At 41.7% G+C, this 22708-nt stretch overlaps 1 protein-coding gene across 3 annotated transcripts in view; it reads right to left on the bottom strand.

Moving 5' to 3' along the window:
* The window catches only part of DLGAP4 (DLG associated protein 4), a 230203-nt gene that overhangs the window by 93756 nt on the left and 113739 nt on the right, over window positions 1-22708 (bottom strand). For all 3 annotated transcript variants that reach the window (XM_051979244.1, XM_051979243.1, XM_051979242.1), the window contains exons 2-3: window positions 2720-3865; window positions 989-1209 (exon numbers count right to left, since the gene is read on the bottom strand). In XM_051979244.1, the coding sequence (XP_051835204.1) occupies window positions 989-1209; window positions 2720-3769 (1271 nt within the window). In that variant the 5' untranslated portion in view covers window positions 3770-3865. The remainder of the gene's footprint in view (window positions 1-988; window positions 1210-2719; window positions 3866-22708) is intronic.

Genomic DNA, 22708 nt, shown 5'->3' with positions numbered 1-22708 from the left:
GGCAGAACTTGAACCCAGGGTCTCCTGGCTTTGAGGGCAGCTCTCTATCCACTATACTGTGCTGCTATTATTATTAGTACTATTAACCAGGACACCCTCTAACTAGGGCATGCTTTAACACAGGGAGCCTCTAACCAGGACAACTTGTCGTCAGTGTGATTGTGGGGCTCAGGGTATGTGCCAGGCCATCCTGGGAGGGAGACTGAGCCAAAGCATGGGAAGGAGATGCAGGGAGAGAGCTGCTGGCCTGGGGTTCCCAGGTCACGGCCGGGGGCACCAGGGCAGATCGTCAGAACCAGAGGGGCTCTTAAAGGCAGTTAGATGCTTCAGTGGATGGAGCCCCAGCCCTGGTGTCAGGGGGACCTGAATTCCAATTCAGCCTCAGATATTTACTAGCTGTGGGACCCTAGGCAGATCCCTCAACTCCAATTGCCTCCAAGAAAAAAAAAGACCAACCCTCTTGGGTGAGTCCCTTTTCATTCTGGCTTTCACTTTTCCTGCTTATAAATTGGAGTGGGAGATAGGGTAAACGTGTCTAATTGTAATATTCTCTATGTCAAGGTATCTTTCATTCATTCTTCCTTTTTGGGGAGGGTTAAGTGACTTGCCCAGGATTGTGCAGCTAGTAAGGTCTGAGGTCCCCTTTGAACCCCAAACTTCTCGACTCCAGCGTTCTATCCACTGTGCTACCCAGCTGTCCCCCGAGGCCCCTTTCGCTCTTGACATGACATTCTGTATTCTATTTTTCAGAAGAGGAAACTACAACCCAGAATGGAGTAGGGGTTTGTTTCGGAGACAATGGAGCAGTTTGCCATTCCCATCTTCAGCTCGTTTTACAGTTGAGGAAACTGAGGCAGACAGGTTGTCATCAGTGTCAGAGTCAGGATTAGAACCCGGGGGTCCTGAGCCCAGTGCTCCAAGGTGAGGTCAGGGACCGACTAGGGTCTGGTTGGGTCTCCTGGCATGGCCAAGGCAAGGGGAAGCTCACCTGTGGGTGGTGCTCTGCTCACTCAGCGACTGCTGGGTGGCTTTGAGGTAACTCTGCCTGCGGGCAGCTGTCTTGGGGGATGGCTTGGGGCTGGTGTCCGAATCTTCGCTGTCCTCATCACCCATGGCCTTGATGTAGCTCCCACTGCGCATGCGTCTGCAAGGAATCTCACTGTCCGCACCCGTCCTGGAGAGGGAACTGTTCCACTCACTTGGGGGCACCTGAGGGGGGGACAGCAGCACGGACAGAGAGAGCACCAAGTCCCACTGTCAGAGCCCCGGTCACATGGAAAACGGCAAGAGCCCTGCAAAGCCACTGTCGCCACCCCGGTGACCTCAGGCTGGACCCTCCATTCTGGATATAAAATGTCTGTATTTCCATCTATAAAATGGATGGACATCTTAAGGTTCTTTCCATCCTTGGCATATTCTATATTCTAAAGTCCCTTATATCTTTGACATGACATTCTATGTTTTAGGGTCCCTTCCATCTTGGATGTTCAACTTTCTTTTTTCCTCCAATTTAGTTAATATTACAAGTAGATGTTCAAGTTTCTAAGGACCCTCCTGACATTTTGTCCTTACATCCTACCCGATATGACAGTCTAAGCCCTACCAGGGGTCCTCAAACTACGGCCCGTGGGCCAGATGCGGCATCTAAGGACGTTTATCCCCCTCACCCAGGATTATGAAGTTTCTTTATTTAAAGGCCCACAAAACAAAGTTTTCGTTTTTACTAGAGTCCAGCCCTCCAACAGTCTGAGGGACAGTGAAGTGGCCCTATTTAAAAAGTTTGAGGACCCCTGTGTAAGCTTTAAAGCCCTGTGGCTTATGATTTTATAAAGAAATAATCAGAACTTTATTTTGGTGAAGGCTCTGCTACCCTCAGCTATTTCTGGCCATTGCCACTGCCCTTAAAACTGCCACCCTCCAGAGACTGGGCCTTGGCAAAGAAAAGCTTCTGGACATTTGAAGATCCTTTTAGATCCTGTCATATTGTATTATAGAGGTGACTACTTCTAGACACCCAGAAAAGGTAGAGATTAAAGTCTGAATATTTTCACTCCTGAAAAATTAGAAAATAAACAATTCTTTCTTTCTCCAAATGTTTCTGGTTTCTTAGATAGGCCATCCTATCTCATCTAAATGAACACTCAGATACTTTAGTACCTAGAAGTAAAAGTGTTAAGAGAAACAATGTGCAGAACCTAGAACAGTAGGTTCAATGCTGAAATCCCTTTTAACAAGTTGTAATTGTGAGACAATCCCTTCTTTTCTTGGTGGGGGGGTCTCAGTTTCCTCCCCTGTAAAAAGGAATGATAATATCTGATCTTTGTCTTCTTATTGTGTTATGATCCAATGGAAGTGGATGAGAAAAATACTGTCATCACTGTAAAAATGTTTTGAACAACATAAAGGACCTTGCACTCTGTAAAGTACTTTATAAAATATAAATCATTTGTCACATAAATTTGTCATTTATAAGTTACTTGTAAACTGTGAAGTGCTCTCTTGGAAAGTTCTTTGTAAATTGTAAAACTCGTTAAAGTTCTATTCCTTTTTGTAAATTGAAAATTGCTTTAGAAGGTATATTATGAGAGTTAAGTTATGGCTCTGACATGGCCGAAAGAAGGAAATCCTGGTTCCTTCAGGCCATACCCCATGATTCCTTCTTGCCTGTTCTTCCTGGTCCCCCACACCCCATTATTCCCTTCTTGGAGCCCAAGATTACCTGAAGGTAGTGGTAGGCCAGGTCTTGATGACAAGATTTGGACTTTAGCAGGGCCTTGTCAATGGTAGCTGAAGCTTTCTGGCAGACTTCCCGGGCGTGGCTGAGGGTCAGAGTGGACCAGGAGCCGCGTTTGCCATAGCTAGCCTCTGTGCTGGCAGGCAGGCTGGCAGGTGGGGGTGCCCCTCCTCCCCCTCCTCCTCCTCCCCCTCCTGCTCCTCCTGCTCCTCCTGCTCCTCGGGGGAGCTCAGTGTTGTTCTTGGCTGCTTTCAGCATGTGCTCACTGAAGGTATTGTAGACAAAGTATCGTGGCTGTGCCCGTTCAGGCTGCCGACCCAGTGTCATCAGCCCAGCTGGGGGCCGGTAACCACAGTCCCCACTGTTGCCACTATCCAGGTTGTCGTCTGAGCTCCACCAGCCTGAGATGTTGGATCGGCTCCTCCGTTTGGGCTCGGCTGTCTTGGCTGAATCCTTGCCCTTGGCCCTCCGGCCCTTCCCGGTCTCCCCGCCCCCAGCTCCCCCTTTCCGGCCATTGCCACTGCCCTTAAGGCCGCCACCCTCCAGAGACTGGGCCTTGGCAAAGAAGAGCTTCTGGACTGAGTGGACCAGGTGTCGGATGCGCCCAGGGCTTTCCCCTCGTGGCCGGGGCTCTGCCCGGTGGAACTGAAGAGTACTGAAGCCGTCACGATGTACAGGCAGCTGCTTCTCAAACTGGTCCAGGAGGTTGGCTGGCAGCCGGTTGATCTTGGTGGCTTGGGCATGGCTTGGGAAGGGGCCCTCCTCGGGGACTTCAAAGTGGGAATTGTAGTGGAGGCGAGGGAAGGTTCCACTGGTGGGCAGGGGGCTGGGCAGAGGGAAGAGGGTATCCCCTGGCACAGCAGTTGAGGCTCCTGGGAATCCTGATTCACGGGAGAAGGGGTCAGCCGTCACCGTTGCCGTTGGAGACAGCAGGTAGGGGTTCCGGTCAGATCCAGGGAACAGAGCATCCGGGGGTGGTGGCTCCAGGCTGTCTGAAAGGTGGCGACCTCGACTGTCCCCACTGAGGCCTTTCATGGTCCTAATCGGAGCCTCAGAGCATCTCGTCTGCCCCCTCCTCACCCTTGATGGCTAAAGGGGCAGCTGCTGCTGGGCCCCTCCCTGGGTGCTGTCCTGAGGAGGAAGGAGGATACTTGGTTAAGCTAAGAGGACACGGCCAGATACATAGCTTTAAGAGACTGGGAGGACATTGAATTGGCCAAAGCCAAAGGAGGTTAACACTTTTTAAAAGGAGGTCTTTCCCGTGCTTTTCTTTTCTCCTTTCTGTTTCTGTCTCTGTGTCTGTCTTTCTCTCCCCCCCTCTATGTCTTTCCTTTCTCTCTCTCTCTCCTCTTTTGTCTCTGTCTCTCTCTGTAACTACCCTCCCATCTCTTTTTCCCTCTCTATTTCCCTCTCTGTCTCTCCTCTCTGCCTCTCCTTTTCTCTGTTTCTCTTTCTGTCTCTGTCTCTCCTCTTTCTCTTCTTCTCTCTTTGTCTCTGTCTCTCTATCTTTCCTTCTTTCTTTTGTAAATTTGTAAGTTTATATTAAATTCAAGTATAAAATGAGAACAAAACACATTGCCATATAAACAGCAGACCACAAGAGAGGATTCAATATAAAACAATTTCCATCTCAAGGAAACCCCTCTAATAAACACTACACATTGTTTTTGAAGCTGCCCAGTTTTTCTTTGTAGATTTATTTTTGTTCTTTGTTGTGTTTCCTGAGCTTTTCTATAGCTGGGTGACCATGAATAAATTCTTACTTTCTCTGAATCTCAGCTTTCTCAGCTGGACTAGATGGTTCCTTTCAGAGTTGATTTCCTATGGTTCTATAAAAAGAAACAATATTAATAACGCCAAACAGTCCTGAGTGGAGACAGCAAGTAGTTTATTATTTTCATTTTATAGAGGGAGAAACTGAGTCTGACAGAGAACTGACTTGTTCACAGTTATTTGGCTGGGATGTGTCTGAAATAGCTATCGAAAAGAAGTCTTCCAACTGTATAAATATGTATACATATATTGTATTTAACATATACTTTAACATATCTAACATGTATGGGATTACCTGCCATCTAGGGGAGGGGTGGAGGGAAGGAGGGGAAAAGTTGGAATAGAAGTTTTTATAAAGTTGAAAAATTACCCATGCATATGTTTTGTCAATAAAAGCTATAATAATAAAAAAATAAAAGAAATCTTCAGAGAACTAAGTTCTTTCCCATCCACGCCTACCCATTGGGGCCTGCCTATGTTCTTTGGCCTCTGTTGCCATTTGGCAAAAGAATTTGCAAGAGTTTTGACAATGACTTGTTGTATGATGTTGGGCAAGAAGTCTTTCTGGGTTTTAGCCTTCCATCTGTAAAATGGGTGGGTTGGATTAGATGAACTCTAATGGCCTAGAAATTACAGTCTATGATACTGATGCTAATTCTAGAATAAAGGATATTTATTTTAGAATAAAGGATATTTAGACTTAAAGACCAAAGTTGGAAGCGGCCTTGGAGGTGAAGTCTAATTCTCTCCTTTTACAGAGGAGGAAATAAGGAAAGAAACACTTATTAAATACTTACTATGTGCCAGTAACTTTACAAATATTATCTCAATTTAGCCTGGGCATAGTAAGTGCTATTATTGCTCCCATTTTACAGTTGAAGCAACTAAGACACACCACACAGAGGGGAATGAACTGCCCAGGAATGCACAGGAAGTAAGCATTAAAGATGAGATTTGAACTGAAGTTTTCCAATTTCAGATTCAGTGCTCTTTCCCCTGTACCATGCGGCTTCCATATTCTAGAGAATATGGGCTAAGAAGCCCTCCTTGATTTCTCCCTCCTTGATCTCCCCACATCACTTTGCCTGAGTGTTATTTTTCAGTCCCACTTCCACAACCAAGTTTATCTATAGATCTGAGGTTAAGAAATTCTGCTGTGGCTCTGGAAGAGGGGTTTGTTTTCAATTAAAGTTAGGATTCATTGTGTGGTCAGGTTGAAAGCTCAGTCTGGGTCTGGATACAGGGTTTCTGGCCAGCTCCTGGAGCTTAGAACAAGCCTAAGTCAATTAGGCAGGAATTTGGCCACTCAGAAAGACCATGGAGGATCATTATGGGCAGATGGGGGCAGGGGGAGCTCCTGAAGCCAACTCCCTGTGAAGTTCCATTTCCTTGAGGGCAATGAGGCTTGTATTAATTACTGTTAATTATGGGGAGGCTGCCCCATAATTTCTGTAATGTGTCTACCGGTACAGGTCACTTGGGTAATAGTGGTAGGATCTGAGTCAAGGTTCTCTCACTCTACAACCAATTCTTTTTTCTAGGTCTTGAATGCTGGATTTAAAAATCTGTATCATAGAAAAGCACTATATAAGGAATCAACAGACTGGCCTCAGTTATTGAACTGTTGTGTGACCTTGATAAATCCCTAAAAGATCTGTAAAGCTGAGAAAGCTAGTTGGGGAAGGGTAGGTGGTACAGACAAGGAAGCAAGAGGTGTTCCTGCAACCTTTTTGAGTCAGCAGAAGGCCCTGCTAGATGCAGAGCTCTTGTTGTTTTTTTGGGGCCATCAGCTAAGTGAGTGGATTTTTCCTTTAGGTTTATAGGGCAGAGCAGCAATTCTGGAAACACTGCTACAAAAGAAAGAAGCAAGAAGCCCATATATCAAAGGCTAAGAGTTGGATGGGGGGGTATAAGAGGTAAAGTAAGTCCCCCCCAAAACCTCCTTCCCCATCTTAGCACAGTAGGCAAGGCTGGTCCTCCCCTTGTGGCTCTCAGCTCTCTCCTTAGAATCATGAAGAAAACATCCAAGCTATTCTTAGGTCTATGCAGCCTCCCCATAATTAGCAGTAATTAATACAAGCCTCATTGCCCTCAAGGAAATGGAACTTCACAGGGGGTTGGCTTCAGGAGCTCCCACCCCCACCCCCACCCCCATCTGCCCATAAGGCAGTCTTTCTGAGTGGCTAGCTTCCTGCCTGATTGGCCTAGGGTTGTTCTAAGCTCCTGGGAGCTGGCCAGAAACCCTGTATACAGATCCAGACTGAGCCTTCAACCTGGCCACACCATGAATCCTAACCTTAAGTGAAAATAAACCCCTCTTCCAGAGCTCTACAGCAGAATTTCTTAACCTTAGATCTACAGACAGACTTCATGAGGTTTTAGATGGGAACAAAAAAGTTATATCTTTATTTTTACTAACCTCCAAGTGAAATTTACTATTTCTTTGAATTATGAGTAATAGGGAACAATATTCTGAGGACTCTGCAAAATTTTTCAGATTGTAAAAGGGGTCACAAAAATGTGAAAAGCCTCTGCTTGAGAGTGAACCCAGTCTCTGGGTCTGGCCTTAGTCTTAATCTTAAATGCTAGATTGAGTTCTGACTCCAGCTAGGGACAAGTGTGGAATTCTAGAACTAGAACTAGAACTAGAAGGAGCCTTAAATAATCCTTCTCAATTTACATGTGGGTAATTAAAAACCATAAAATAATCCAGGTCACATAGTGAGGTGGCAGAGCCCAGACTAGGCTCTTTCCACAGGATACATAAGGAAGAATAATTCCCTTGTGTCATTAGTGAACATATTTCTGGGTGTGCGTAGGAGAGGTTAGAACAGAGATCCTTAACTGAGATCTATGAACTTGGAAAATTTCATCTTTATTTTTGCTAATCTCTAACTGAAATTTAGCATTTTCCCCAATTATAATGTAACAAAAAAAAGCTAATAAGGGGTTCATAGGCTTCCCAGAATGCCAAAGGGATCAAGTGAGATGTGATGAAAAGATCTGTTGGCTGGAACTTCGGAGAACTGGATTATAATTCTAAACATAGGAAGCTAAGATAGTCACTTTGGAAGAAAAATTCTAAGGAAACTCCTACTTAACTCTAACTCTAAATTTTGACTCCCTATTCCCAGGGCAAGAGGATGAGAAAGAGAAGAGTAAGCCAGTGGGTTGGCTAAGACTCTTAAAACATTGTGATCTCAGGGCAGCTAGATAGCACAGTGGATAGAGCACTAGCCTTGAAGTCAGGAGAACCGGAGTTCAAATCTGACCTCAGAACTTAACACTTAATAGCTGTGTGACCTTGGGCAAGTCACAACCCCAATTGCCTTGCCAAAAAAAAAAAAAATCACACATACAACTAATATGGTCCCTCTCTCTCCTTGGGTTCAAGATTCAATCACGTCAGTTTTGGGACTCCCTAGGAACACAGTGAAAATCATCAATTCTCTTTGGGCTCTAAAAAACTGAATTTGACCCTAGTGTATAGGATGTATCCTATGAATTCTTGGTGAAAGATTGGATGGGTGGGGGTGCCATGTGCAAAAACTCTGTGCATCTTGGAAAGAACAGACCACTAACAAAAGGTCATTTTTGCCTGTGAACTTTGGTAGAGTGGGCAATAGATTAAAAAGGGGAGAGAGAAGAATAGCCTAACCTTCCCAATATCCACAGCAGGCCCAAATGGACCCGACTGACCGAAGGCTCTTGAGCCAAAGCAATCTCAGCACCTGGACAGCTCCCACTGAGCAGCTTCACAGTGCTCTGGCAGATAATGCAGGGCCAATGCAGGTCTCTAAAATTCTAACAAAGTACTTTTGCTAAACTGTAAGTTTGTTTGTTTGTTTGTTTGTTTTTAATTGGAAGGTGCTATGGGGAATGAAGGAGGGAGAAAACAAAGGGCACAAATTTTTAAAAGAAGCCTGAAATCCTCATAGTCATAGATTGAAAGCTAGAAAGGATCATAATGGCTATCAAGTTTAACCCCCTCCTTTTATAGATACCAGAAAACTGAAGTACAGAGAAGTTAAATTACTTGCTTAGGGTTACATAGTGGTATTTTGCCCACCATTCTATTTCTGTGCATGGGAACTTCAGGGGCTTGATAACTAATATAAGGCCTGATGTCTATTAGGCACTAAATCAATGATTGTTGATTGATTAGCCTCCCAAGTGTAGTTCTAGAGAAGCTTTTGAAAGGGGAATCAGGAGATCCTGGTTCAGTTCCAGATCTGAGTAAATCTCCCCCCCTCTGGATCCAAGTTTCCTCATCCATAAGATTAAGGTGGTTGGTCTGGATATTTAAAGTCATCGTGTATTGAAAACAACGTAGGATTTGGACCTGGCTTCAAATCTTGGTTCTTCTTTCTTTCTTGTTCTTCAGTTTCCTTATTTGTACAATGAAAAAATTGGACTAGGTGACCTCTTAGGCTTCATATCAGCTCTAAATTTATGACCTTATGATTCTCCAAGTTTCCTTTTGGCACTAGATCCTATGATGTCATGAATCCTAAGTCTTGTCTCATCTTGGAACTTGGGTTTCCTCATCCACAGATGAAGATACCCAGCCCTGCCTCTCTTGGAGGGTCACTGTGGGAATCAAATAAGGTGCTGTAAACACATCATGAACACACACCTAGCTCCTTCATAGTAAACCCTCATCTTTCACTCTTCTCTGACAGTGACATTTGAAGAATGTGCATGTGACAGCTGGAGTTGGCCTGAGCCCCAAATTACTATGTCATCACCCAATGAAACAACAGGCACTGTTGGGGAAATGATGAAGAGGAAGGTCAAGAATTACCTCACCTAACTTTGCTAGATTATCTTTTCATCTATTATATCCTGCCTGGTGTAGAAGATTATGAGTATGAAGACCTGTATTAAAGGCCCTTCTTAGTCATTAATTTGTCATATAACCTTGTACCTGCTCCTTCATGTCTCAGAATTTTGGTTTATCCTTCTATGAATTAGAGAGAATGATTCCTCCCCCACCCCCATCTGCCTCAATGTGTTCCTAGGAGGATTTTACAAAGTGAATGTCTTGCTATCAAAGAAAATCATTTGGTAGAGTGAAGGATGGAAGAGTTGGAGAGGGAGAGAGAATTCCGAGATCAGAGCAGGCAGTCCTGGAGAGGTAGGATTTAAGCTGGGCCTTAGCTGATGGGTAGAATTGTTTAGACTGAGAGAGGAAGAAAGTTCCTTATGGGAAAGGGATAGGAATGAGTCTGGTGTAAGAGGCAATGGAGGTGTATTTGCCCTTTCCTCCAAATTGGCATGCACCTATCATGGGTATCCGGAATGTGTAGAGGCTGCTTGTTAGCACAGTGGATAGAAAGCTGGACCTGAAGTCAAGAAAAGGGGAGTTAAAATATGGCCTCAGACACTTAATTAAACTGTGTTATTGGGTAAATAACTTAACCTCTGCCTCAATTTCCTTAATGGTAAAATAGGGACACCTACATCACAGGATTGTTGAGAGGATCAAATGAGATAATATTTGTAAGTCCTTAGCCAGTGCTTGGCGTAGTATAGGCACTTAATAAATGCTTATTGCTTCCCTTCTCCTTTCCTGAGGACCATGTGCCAAGGAATGCTGAGACTAGAACATAGAGTCTGAATCACAGACTTCCCACTCTTTCAGGACATCAGCAGAATGGTGTTTACTTTCTCACTGGGCTGAGGTCCTTGAAGGTCAGCCTTGGGATTCAAGTGGAAATTTGAAGCTGGGAAGAATAGGGGGCGGAGTGTCAGTAAGTGGGCAAAAAAATAAGAAATGAAAGGAAGAGTAGGAGATATAGAGAGATACAGAAAGAGCTATAAAAAGCCTGAGAGCCAAACAAAAGAGAGGGATAGAGATTAAGACAGAAATAACTGCAAAAGAAAAGCCAAGAGAGGAAGTTCAAGTTGACTTAGACAACATGTCAGATCCTTTCCAATTTTCCAGAATCTCTGATTTAATGATTCTGTGAATGTATACAAAGTATTCTATAACCATAAAATATTAGTAATTATTATTAATGATAAATTCAAATTCCTGTTGAATGAATTCTTTCTATGCCCTCACTTAGAGTCACTTGTTATTTGAACAACTTCAGTGATGAGGAGCTCATTATCTCTTGAGACAGTCCATGACACTTTCAGAAAGCTCTCATGAGGGAATTCTTCTTACATTGAGCTTAAATGTTTTCTCTTTGTTCCTAGTTTTGCCCTCTCGATCTAAAGAGAAGTCTAACTCTCCACCCCTTAAGCACAAATATTACTTGAAAAATTTGAAGATGGGTATCCTGTTTCATTCTCTCCCCCAAGCCTTCTCTTTCCTAGACTAACTACCCTCAATTTCTTCATCTGATCTTTAGATGGAATGATATGGAGGTCCTTCGACTGCCCTTGTCACACTCTTCTGGATTTGCTCCATTTTGTCTTTGTCCTTCAGAGCAGGGTTCATTTCCCACCCTGTCCCTAACCTCTTCTTCCCTAGGATAAACATTCCCAGTTCTATTAGATGATAGTTTCTATAGATTGGTCTCTAGCAGTTCTCATAAAACTTGCCAACTTACATAGTGATACTACCTAACTTCTTCGGTATAGTTTTAGTATAGTATGATTTTTTTTCATAAGGATGAGCACTACATTTTTTTGGGGGGAGGCAATTAGGAATAAATGATCACTGCCCATGGTCACCCAGTTAGTGTCTGATGCTGTATTTGAATTTAGGTACTCCTGACTCCAGGGAATATTCATAGTGCTCTATGCACTGTATCACCTAGTTGCCCCTATGAGCACTAAATAATCAGTCAGTCAATCACTGGCAGGGAAGCCTGACAAACACACTAGTACCAAAAGTTGCAGAGTAGTAAATGCTGTTACTTGGAGCACAACTGAAGTTCTAAACTCTTGTTCTGGACAGAGTCCTTATTGTTTTTCCAGGCTGAACTCCATTCCCACCAACTGAAATGAGTTTTGTTGGGGGAAGAGGAAGTGATATGTTAGAAAATATTTGATAACTGGTCATCTTATTTTCTCATGCTATGTTTTTAAGTTTAATCTATATTAGTAATATTTTTTATCACTTTCTTAAGTATAGGCAATCAACAAAATATTAACTCAAGTATTTGCTCATTTCTAAACTACTCAAGGAAGGAGTGTCCCTTTAAATCATGTACTCTGGAAGGACAAACAAAGCCTGGTATGATGAGAAAAGCTTTGATCTGGATTGTTGGAGGAGCTCTTGGAAGACAGGATACTAATGCATTGTTACTAGAGCTGGAAATTGATCAAACCATTCTGCAAAGTAATTTGGAACTGGGCTCAAAAAGTCACTAAACTGTATATCCTTTGACTTAGCAATAACACTAGTAAAGATTAAAGAAATCAAAGAGATTTTAAGTCCCAAAGAGATCACAGGAATAGGGAAAGACAATATTAGAGTAGCACTTAGAGTAGCGGTTTTTTTTTGTTGTTGTTGTAGCAAAGAACTGGAAATGAACTAGATACTTTTTAAAGGGAGAATGGTTGAACAAATCATGGTATATAATATAACGAAATGTTACAATTTTGTGCTACAAGAAATGATGAAAAAGATAGATTTAGAAACACTGGGGAAGACTCATATAAACTGATGCAGAGTGAAGTGAGTAGAACCAGAAGAACATTAATACAATGATCTCAGCATTGTAAATGAAAACAACATTGAAGACTTAAGAACTCTTATCAATGCAATGACCAGTCATATTTCCAGAAGATTGATAAAGCATGTCGTCTATTTCTAACAAAAAGAGGATGGATTGCAGGTATAGAATGAAATCTTATCTTCAGATGTGACCAACTAAACAAATCCTATGGAACTCATCAAACTTGTTGAGATTACAGATTTATAAAACATAGAGTTTCTAGAGACATTGGAGATTATCTAGTTCAGTGATCCTTAACCTTTGTTGTGTCCTTGACCCCTTGGGCAATCTGGGGAAGTTTATGGCCCCCTTCTTAGAACAATGCTTTCAAATACATAAAATACATAGGATTAAAGGAAACCAAAGTTTAGTGAAGTTAAAAGTGTAATTTTTTCCCATCCAAGTTCAAGGATCCCCTGAAATATTTCTGTTAACTGGTAAGAACTCCTTATTTAGATACATAAGAGATTAAACCAACATAAGATCCCTTTGACTAATCAAGATGCTCTTAAAATTGCAAATATTTCTGAAAGAGTTAAGATGGGCTATTAGTCACTTTTTAATATGAATTCCTTTGATGAGACTGCTTTCTTAATATTTAGTTGGGAACTGTAGAGAGGAATGAATGGGAAGTGGATTTGAGTTGAGTTTTGTTGGTTTTTCTGGAAGGTGGGATATGGGAGCAGGAGAATTGCTTGGGAGAGGAAGAGTGGGAGCTTGAGGAGGATAAAAGATTCTAAAGAAAGCAAGGGAACCCTGCTCTCTACTTTCCTTCCCCTCCCCCTCAAAGATTATAGGCCCAGAAACTCTCTGTTGGGGCAGGTGGCTAATTATCTCAACATATAGGTGTAAGCCCTAGGTAGAGGGGATAATGGCAAAAAGCAAAACTTGAGACCCTAAAATCTGCCTTGCATCTGAAACTCCCACTTGAGTCAGCCAGAAGGAGAGAGATAGTTGGATTTGCATAGTGGCATAGCTTCCAAACCAGGAGCAGAGAGTCAATAAAGGGTAGTGGAAGGAGCCTGGATTTGCACTTAGAGGCTCATAGGGTCAAACTCTTGCTCTTCTACTCATTACTCCTATGACCTTGGATAAACACTCTTAGCTTTGCTTGATCTCTTTTGCCTCATCTATAAAATGAGGGGATTGGATTAGATGATCTCCAAGGACTCCTTTTAACTTTAAAGCCTATGAACATTGTTTCAAAAGCTGCATTTTTTCAAGCCACTCAGCTCCTTTTCAAGGTGAAGGACTTTTTTTGGTGGGGGGAGAAGAGAACAGGCTAACCAATTCCTTGGAGTAGGACAACAGAGGACTTCCCAACCCCATTAAAGAGCTCAGAGAGTCCCTCAGGAGGCTATCAAATTACTTTTTTATGCTCTCAGCATCTTCACTTTGGAACAAAGAATAATCCACCCTCATGGGCTGTTCCCAATCTTTAATACTTTTGTATCCCCTGGAAAAAATAAGTTGGATGAAATCTATTGTCATCTTTCCTTTGTTGGCCTTGAACCAACATTTTTTCTGCCCTGAAGGACAGCACAGGAACTGATTAGTAGAAAATGGTGAAGATGAGGAATTGAGAGAAATATGGGAAGATCTGTAAGAACTTGTGTCTTACACAAATGAGGAAAAGCAAGAGAACAGCTAATATTTGGCTAGAACTTACAGGTTTGCAAAGCATTTTGCATATAACTCATTTGATCCTCACAGCAACCTTGAAAGATGGGTTATTTTTATCCCCATTTAAGAAACTGAGGCATAGAGAAGTTAAGTAATTTGCACAGGATCACAACTCTAGGAAATATCTCAGGCAGGATTTGAACTCAGGTTTTCTTGATTTCAAGTCTATTGATCTATTCATCATACTATTGATCTGTAGAGACACAGTGAGTTCAGCCATGAAAATGAAAGATCATGGAAAAGAAGTGAACTCTGAGCAAATGGAAAAATTATTGAAGGCTCTGATCAAGAGATAATTAAATATACCTTTGTTTGAAAAGTGGAAAATGTCAGGGAAAGTTCTGCATCATATTTTTTTTGTGTGCAAATTTTTATTTGTCACAATGGAAGCTAGGGAAGGAACAGACATTTATTAAATATACACCATGTGTAGACACTATGCTAAGCACTTTGCAAATATATTATCATTTGATCCTCACAATAACCCCTTGAGATATGTACTATTGTTAGTCCCATTTTCCAGTTGAGGAAACTAAGTGATTTGTCCATCATCTCATAGCTAGAAAGTATCTGAAACTAGATTTGACTTAGGCCTTCCTGACGCTAAGCCCAGTTATTCTGTCAACATGTCACCTAATTGCCTCTAGGGATGTGGGAAAGGTTGGGGAAATGATTGATATAAAGATAGAAGAAATCAACAAAATAAGATTTTTTTTTTTTACTACAAAGAGGCCATGCTGGTTCACATGAAACAATGTTTTACATGACTTCACATACATAATTAACGTGTTACTTGTTGTCTCAAAGGGGAGGGAAGGGACAGAATTTAGAACATACAATTTTTTAAAATGAATGTTAAAATTTTTAGAAAATATAATTGTGAAACAGCTAAACAAAGAAAGAGAAAAGCTGGACTTGGAGACAGGATCCCTGGGTTTGAATCCTTATTCCAACACTTAATAATATTGTAACTTTTTGCATATATTATTTCATCTCTGTGACCCTCAGTTTCATCATCTGCAATATGGGAACAGTAACACTTTTATAAGTACCTGGAAAGACTTCTTTGAAGAAGGGTTTTTGCCAGTTTTAAAGTACTATAAAAAGTGAACCAATAGCTTCAGTTTCCTCTGATAATCTATGCTGTGGTAATCTCCCAGGATTGTTGTCAGAGAGGATACTTTGAAAGTCACAGACCCAATTTTTATAGCTGTTCATAATTCATACCACATTTTCACTTTACAATTCATTAAACAATATTTATTAAATGCCTAGAATGTGCCAGGCACTGGGGACTACAAAGAAAAATTTCTAAAATAACCCCTGACTCTTTTACATTCTATTATCCTGCCTGTATTTCAGGGTACCCTCTCTTCCTCTCCTAAGCAGTTTTTTTTGCTCAAAATTTGCCTCTTCCTACTCATAACATCCAACAAAATAAAACATAAACCTATGTCCATTCATTCATTGCCAAGGTTCTCAATTAGATGTTAAGAAAACAGCCCTTTATTGAGTAAAGGGAAAAGGAAAATTTTTTTCATTCCTTGTTTTAGTGCTGATGTGTAGATGGCATTTGTTGGTGGAAAGTCATATGAAGTGGGTAAGAGAAAATATCATTATTCTCATTTTACCAATGAAGTAATTGAGGTTCATACATGTCCAAAGTCACATTGTTAATAAATTTGGTTGGAATTCAAACCCAGGTTCTCTCAATCCATATCTATCATTTTTCCATTAACATACTACCTCTCAATAAGCATTATTAGTTTGCCTTGAATTTAGACTGCCTCTCTAAAAAGAGATTTTTTTTAAAGGAAAGAGATTATACTGATTTATACTGCACCTAAGACCAGGACAGTTAAATAAAAATATTACAGATCACACTCAGATTTCATAGAAGTTAGACTTGGAAAAAAAATTAGTGAAATCTATACTCAGATGAATCCAGGAATGTGGAAAGATTTGTATATTGTTTACAAGTAAATTGATCTTGTTGGTATTGTTTATTTCTTTCCTAAAGTCCTTCTTCATGTTTTCTGGTGGCACAGAGGTGAGGTTGGGATAATGGGGTCTATGTCCAGAGAATCCAAGCTCTGACAAGTCCTATGCCAAGTTGAGAAGCATTTAAGTCCCTACTATATATGAGGCACTGTGCTAAGTGCTGAAGATACAAAGAAAGGCAAAAATAGTCCCTGCTCTCAAGAAGCTCAAATCTAATGGGGGATACAACCTACAAATTTATATGAACAACATGTACACAGGATAATTTGGAGGTACTTTCAGACGAAAAGTACCAGCATTAAAGGAAAATTGTAACGGCTTCTTGTAGAAAGTAGGATTTTAGCTTGAAGAAAAACAGAACATGAGAAGTGAAGACAAGAAGGGAGAGCACTCCAGGCATGGGAGCTGGCTGGCTAGGAAGAATGCATAGACTCAGAGATGGAGGGTCTTGTGCAAGAAGCACCAAGGAGGCCGGTGTCATTGGATGGGAGAGTAAAGTATAAGAAGACTGGAAAAATAGGAAGGCCCCACTTAATAATAATAATAATAATAATGACTTTCAAAGCCCAACAGAGGATTTAATATTTGATCTTGGAGGTGATGTCAAACTATAAAGTCTTCATAGATCCAGGATGAACCATATGTCTGCTCTTCAAGGCTCAGCTAAATTCAATGCAGAGAGGCCCATCACCAGAGAGATGGCATTTCCAGCAATTCCTGAAGCCCATTTCATAAAGTGGAAGGACTTGGATCTTGCTATTCTGCATAGATGATATTTGATCTCCCATATCTAGTACTTTGCACAGATTGTCCTTTAGGCCTCTCATATATACTTCTGAAAACCCCTGGCCCACCTTCCTTGAAAGCTTAACTCAAATGCTACATCTTCCATGAAACCTTTCTTCATCTCCTTAGCTGATGGTGCTTCCTCCCCTCCCCAAGTATATTTACTTTGTATATGTCTGTTATATATATTGCATATATGCATCTTAGCTTCCTCCTTCCATAGAAACTAAGTTCTTTGAGGGCAGGCACTGTTTCATTTCTGACTGAGCATCTCCATTATCTAGAGTCATGTTTAGTGATTGACATGTAGAGGGCAATTAATAAATACTCTTTGATTGATGGATGGATAGAGGGAAGACACATAGATCCATGATCCTGACTCATAGGATCACAAATTAAGAGTGGGAAAAAATTATAGAAGTCATTAAGATAAGTTTCCTCACTTTATAAATGGGGTAACTTGCCCATAGGTAATAAGTTCTGATTCCAAATATATTGCTTTTTCTACTATTCTCTGCTTCTTCCTTTGATATATTGATATACTCTTAAAGTACTATAGAAATGTAGAATTATTATTATTATTCATTTCATAGGTTTCCATGGCCAAAGAACTCATCAGCTAGTAGCCAACATGCTTGGCTGAGTGCCTCTCCATATTGAGCTGGAGTAATCTTCAGATTGCAGATTCAGTCTGTTGCCAATACTGAATTTAGAGGGATATCATCCAGAAAATGCATTAATGAAAAAAGGGGGCCAGCTGCTCATGCAATGAGAGGGAAGGTTAACAGAAGTATGACTCAAGGGATGCAGTGATACTCATTGGCTTTGGAGTCAGAAAACCTAGGTTCAAATTTAACTCTTAACATTTATAGCCCTATTAAGTCTTGGCTTTGCCACTATTTCATTGTATGGCCTCAGAGAGTTACTTACCCCTTTCTCAATGACAATTTCCCTATCTTTAAAATGAAAGGGTTGGACTAGATGGCTTCTATGATCCTATGAAATGTAAAGGGTCCCAATCTAGCCTGTTGGCTAGAGGAACTGGAGAATATTTCTGGTCGGGCATGAATGAGAATTGCTCAGGATGAGCAGGTATAGGTAAAGCATCATCTATACTTGTGGAAAAAATATCCATTGATAAAGCATTAAATTATATTGTTATTATTGGAAGACTCTATTCAAAGACTTGCTTTTGTTTCTCTTGATCAATTTCTGATTAGTTTCCACTGAAATTTCATTCTTGAGTCAGAGTGTCAGACCTAGAGAGGCATAGCAACTGGGCTTAGGTGATTTCCTTAAAAGAGGCAATATCTGAATGAGGAAACTCCTTTCTGCTAATGAAGACTGGTGCCTCCTCACACCTAATTGCCCAGGACACTGAGACTTAGCGACTTTCCTAAAGCCACACAGCCAGTACATTGTTTAGAGGTAGCACTTGAAAACTGGGGTTTTCTGACTCTAAATTCAGCTTTTTAATCAGTATGCCACAATGTCTCCTTTAGGGGCAAAACTAGAAAGGACCTTAAATTACAGTTAGTCTAATTGTTTCAGTCCCAGGCTGAGGAAATGTCTAACTCATAATAACAGAGAAAGTCAGTGGCAGAACCAGAATTAGAACCCAGGTTTCTAAGCACTGGATTTTACTCAAAGCACAGAAACTGTTTGGGTCTAAGAAGCTTATCTCTAGAGGGTCCCATTAATCTTTATTCAAAACTGCCATGAAATCTACTCAAGCCTGTTTAATATTCTGCTTGGGAAAGCTTAGAGCAAAATAAAATATTTATCAGTGGCTGGTGGTTTGCGGAGGCCATTAACAATGCTATACCTCCCTCTGCCTGGGAATCTAATTGCCTTCATTGTCCCATATTTGGCTTCATGGAACGGAAAAATAACTTTCCAAGCTAATGGCTCAAGATGAGCCCAGCCTTGTAATTTCAGTTCAATTCAACAAACATTTATTAAATACCTACTATGTGTCAAGGCACTGGAGAATGAAAAGATGAAAATGAAACACTCCATTCCCTTCTCTTAAGGGACTTTCATCTTACCTGGGGGTAGAAAGGGGAGTTATACCTCTTACCCTCCATAGAAAGTAAGCTCCTTGAAAGCAAAAATTTTTTGCATATTTGGGCACATACCTAGCACATAACGGCTCCTAAAATAATTCTTGAATTGAACACACATACAGATAGGGAAACACAAAATAATTTTTAGAAGAGAGAGAATAGTTATAACTGAGGGAGGAAGTGTCAGAAAAGTTCTCAAATGGGGAAAAATGAAATATACTTTGAAGGAAGTTAGTAATTCTAAGAGGTAGAGGTGAGGAAGGAGTACATTTCAGACATACCAGTGAAAAGGTATGGAAAAAGTAGGAGATGGAATAGCATGTTTAGAAAATAGTGGGTTACTTTGATTGGAATGGATATTGTATGAAAGGCAGTAACATGATATAAAATAGAAAAGATTGTTAGGAACCAGATTATGAATGGCCAATTAAAAGACAGGCTGGGGATTTCGAATTTATCCCCAAAGCAATAGGGATCCATGGAAACTTTCTGAGCAGTAGAGTGACAAGCTATACACACACACACACAAACACACACACACAAACACACACACACACACATTACAAGAATATTAGATTGGCAACTGTACAAAGTGGAGAAAGGAAAGACTGGAGGAGGGAAAACCTTTCTTTTCTGCCTTCTAGCTCCAATTTTTTTTCGTGGTGGAAAGAGTATCTAGTCTGGTGTTCTCCCTCCCTCTCTCCCTCCCTTTCTTCTTTCCTTCCTCCTTCCCTCTCTGTCTCTCTCTCTCTCTCCAGACACTTAATATACTAGCTGTGTGACCCTGAGCAAGACACTTAACTCTAACTGCCTCACCAAAAACAAAAAAGGGAAAGAAAATAAAAATGAAGACCATAATAATGATGATGATAATTATACTGCCTCTTTGTTATGAAGGCTACACGGATATTGCATTAAGTACCAGATTTGTGATTTCAGGGCCAGGGAATCCTGAATGAGGAACCCTCTACCAGGAAGTACACTGATGGTTTAACACACTTGCCAGGATGTGTCTGTGGCAGGATTTGACCCCAGTTCTGCAGGGCTCAAGAGGCAGCTCTCCATCCATCCATTCAGCTGCTCTCATGAATGATAATTACTTCCCCTCTCCAGGAGAGGGCTGGATGGAGGGAGTGGCAAGTGGGAAGTGGGGAAAGCTGGGGAGCCTAAGACAAGACAGGCCAGCCCCAGGCAAAATTTAGAAGTAAGTGATTTTGTCTGTGTTCTCTCCTTTGCTTTCTAAAACTGACACTTTTTATCTGATTTCTTGGCTTTTCCAGGAATCTAGAGTTATTTGTCTCCCAGTGGAAAGCAGTCTAAGTGAACAACAGTTTTTAATCCAATCTGGGGCAATAAAGGCAGGCTGGAAAAGCTCTTTCCTCATTGGAATATTTATTATTCTTTTTTGGATGACTACCCCTCCCAAATGCATAGGGGGTTGCTTTTTCTTTCATAAGGGGTTATCACATCCGCACTTAGCATCAGATGATTCAGAGATGGATTGAGGAACCTTAGAAATCATCCCTCCTGTCCCCACCAACTTTACAGGTGGACACCGAGGACAGAATTGGCTAAAGGACTTGCCCAGAGTCACAAAGATGGTAAATGGTAGAGCTAGTTCAAATCTTCTGCCATTTTCAACCTATGTGATCTTGGGCAAGTTATTCAGACTCTCAGCCTCAGTTGCCTTCTCTGTAAAACAAGGATGATAACTTTGGTACTACCTACATTACAGGGTTGCCATAAATAAATTCAATTGTAAAGCTCATTGCAGTACTATAGAAATGAGATTATTATTATTATGGTTACCCCATACTCATATGAGCAGACTCCTTCTCTATACAAAATGGTGTTTGGTAAAACTGGCGGACAGAGCAAAAAATATTTTCAAGGATTTGGCCCATTAAGCCTCTTGTCGAGCTCTAAAAAAGATCACAGGCCCCGTTTCCCAGAAGCCTCTTCGCCCAGGGCCTGACTGCCAACGAATGACTGCTGGGGCCTGGATAATGACTGAGACTTCCTACAGTGTGGTGCCTGACCAAGGGCTTGGCTCTCTGGCTGTCTGGCTCGATCCCCCGCCCAGACAGGTAGGGCAGGGCACCGTGCAGGCATTCGTGCCGGGAGTTTGTCCCTGAACCTTCCTTTCAATTTCCAGCCGCACTTGTCAGGGAAGGGCCTAAGCCCAGCCGCTCACTCCAGAGCATGAATGCTCTCATTAGACAGGTGGGGAAACTGAGGTCCAGGGAAAAGCAAAGTCACACAAGGAGGCATTCCTCCCCCCAGCCCTCTGCTTTTCCTCTTTTACTGGCAACCGTCTTGCTGGCAAAACAGAGGCCTGAGGCTCCCAGCCCAGGTTCTCTGGCTGCGGCTGCGCTGACATCCAGTCTAGTGGCTGGCTGAGCCAGGCATAATGTGGCCCCGGAGGACCCATGGTCGCTAATTAGCACTTAATTAAGCACCTTGGAGAGACAAATAAGAATCTGAAGGCTGTGTATGGTTCTCAGACACCTCCCATTCTGCGAAAACACAGACACAGAGATACAAAACACTCACACACAGCACAACCGCCTAAGGGAAGATGTTATTTTTCATAATGTTAGCTGTGAAATCCCTTGGTCTTTGTGTAAAACTCTGCTCCTTCCTCCCTACCCTCACCACCTCTCTCTCCATCTGCCTGGTGCTCCATGTCTGCTTGGTCTGGGTCAGTGTGACCATCCCATCTGCCAAGGCCATGGCCTAGGCTAAACCTGAATCTCAGAAGGTGCTTCAGGACCCTTCTTCCCTTTCCCTGTTTCCCTCTTTCTTAGGTCAACTCAAAGGCAAGGACCACACCCCCCCACCCCGGCCTGAGACCTCTCTCCCCCTTAGCCTGTTTTGTCAGACTCCTGGGGGAGTCAGGATATTTACTCTGTGTGTGTATACATGCATACATACATACATGCTCATATACATATATACTGATATGTAATATATGTACACACACACATATATATCAAATAAACGATTTGGATTTTATGATCTTCAGATTCTCTTCTAGTTCTAAGTTTAAACCTGTGAGACTGACAGGTTTAAACATGTTACTCCTACTTCTCAAGAAGCTTCGCTAACTCCCTATTTTATCTAGGATAAAATGCACACTTTATAACAATCGGTTTCAACCTGTTTTTCTATGGAATGATTTCTCATTCTCCCTCATTTCATGTATGAGCATTCCAGTCTAGCTGACTTATTTGTTATCCCTGGCCCATGGACTTCCACTTGTCCTTTCTGGGCCTTTACACTAAGCCCCCCTTCCCAAAGACCCCTATGTGGTGGTGATCTCTCCAAGCCCAACCCTGTTCAAATAATCTCTGGTGCCTGTGGAGAATTTAAAGACTTCAAGTGGATCTTATACCTGGGATCTCTCCTCTCCCCCTTTCCCCAGTCTTTGCCAATTGACATCTTCTTTCCCTTCAAAGCCCACCTCAGAGCAAATAAAAATAACATTTCAACATCTGAGACATTTGGTTTCATCAGAGAGTGCTTCTTTAACCCATGCAGATTATAGTCTCTGCAAGCCTTATCAGACAGCACAGTACAAAGCAGGCTGGGCTCAAATCTTGACTATTAATTTTTTAGTTTCATCAGCCTCTTTGTCACTGTATTTGAAATTTTCTCAGCAAAGATACTGGAGTGATTTGCCAGTTCCTTCTCCAGCCCATTTTACAGATGGGGAAACTGAGGCAAATAGGGCTAAATGATTTGCCTACAGTCATCAGAACTCAGGAGGTGGAGACCTCAGGAGCCTAGAGCTCTATCCACTGCACCACATAATTGCCCTCAAATCTTGTCTATGCTACACATAATAGATTTAGAATCAAAGGACCAGAGTGCTAGCACAGAGTAAGTCAGTTCATCTCTTTGGGTTTCAATTTCCTCATTTTTAAAACAAAGATAATAAACCATGAGTGGCAGCAGGACCTAGCTGCAAAAAGGCAGGGCTTGGAGGGAGG

The sequence above is a fragment of the Antechinus flavipes genome, chromosome 2 (genome assembly GCF_016432865.1).
Source record: "Antechinus flavipes isolate AdamAnt ecotype Samford, QLD, Australia chromosome 2, AdamAnt_v2, whole genome shotgun sequence".
Classification (NCBI taxonomy): domain Eukaryota; kingdom Metazoa; phylum Chordata; class Mammalia; order Dasyuromorphia; family Dasyuridae; genus Antechinus; species Antechinus flavipes.
Note: the sequence above shows the minus strand (reverse complement) of the source record. Positions and strands in the feature narration are given on the sequence as shown.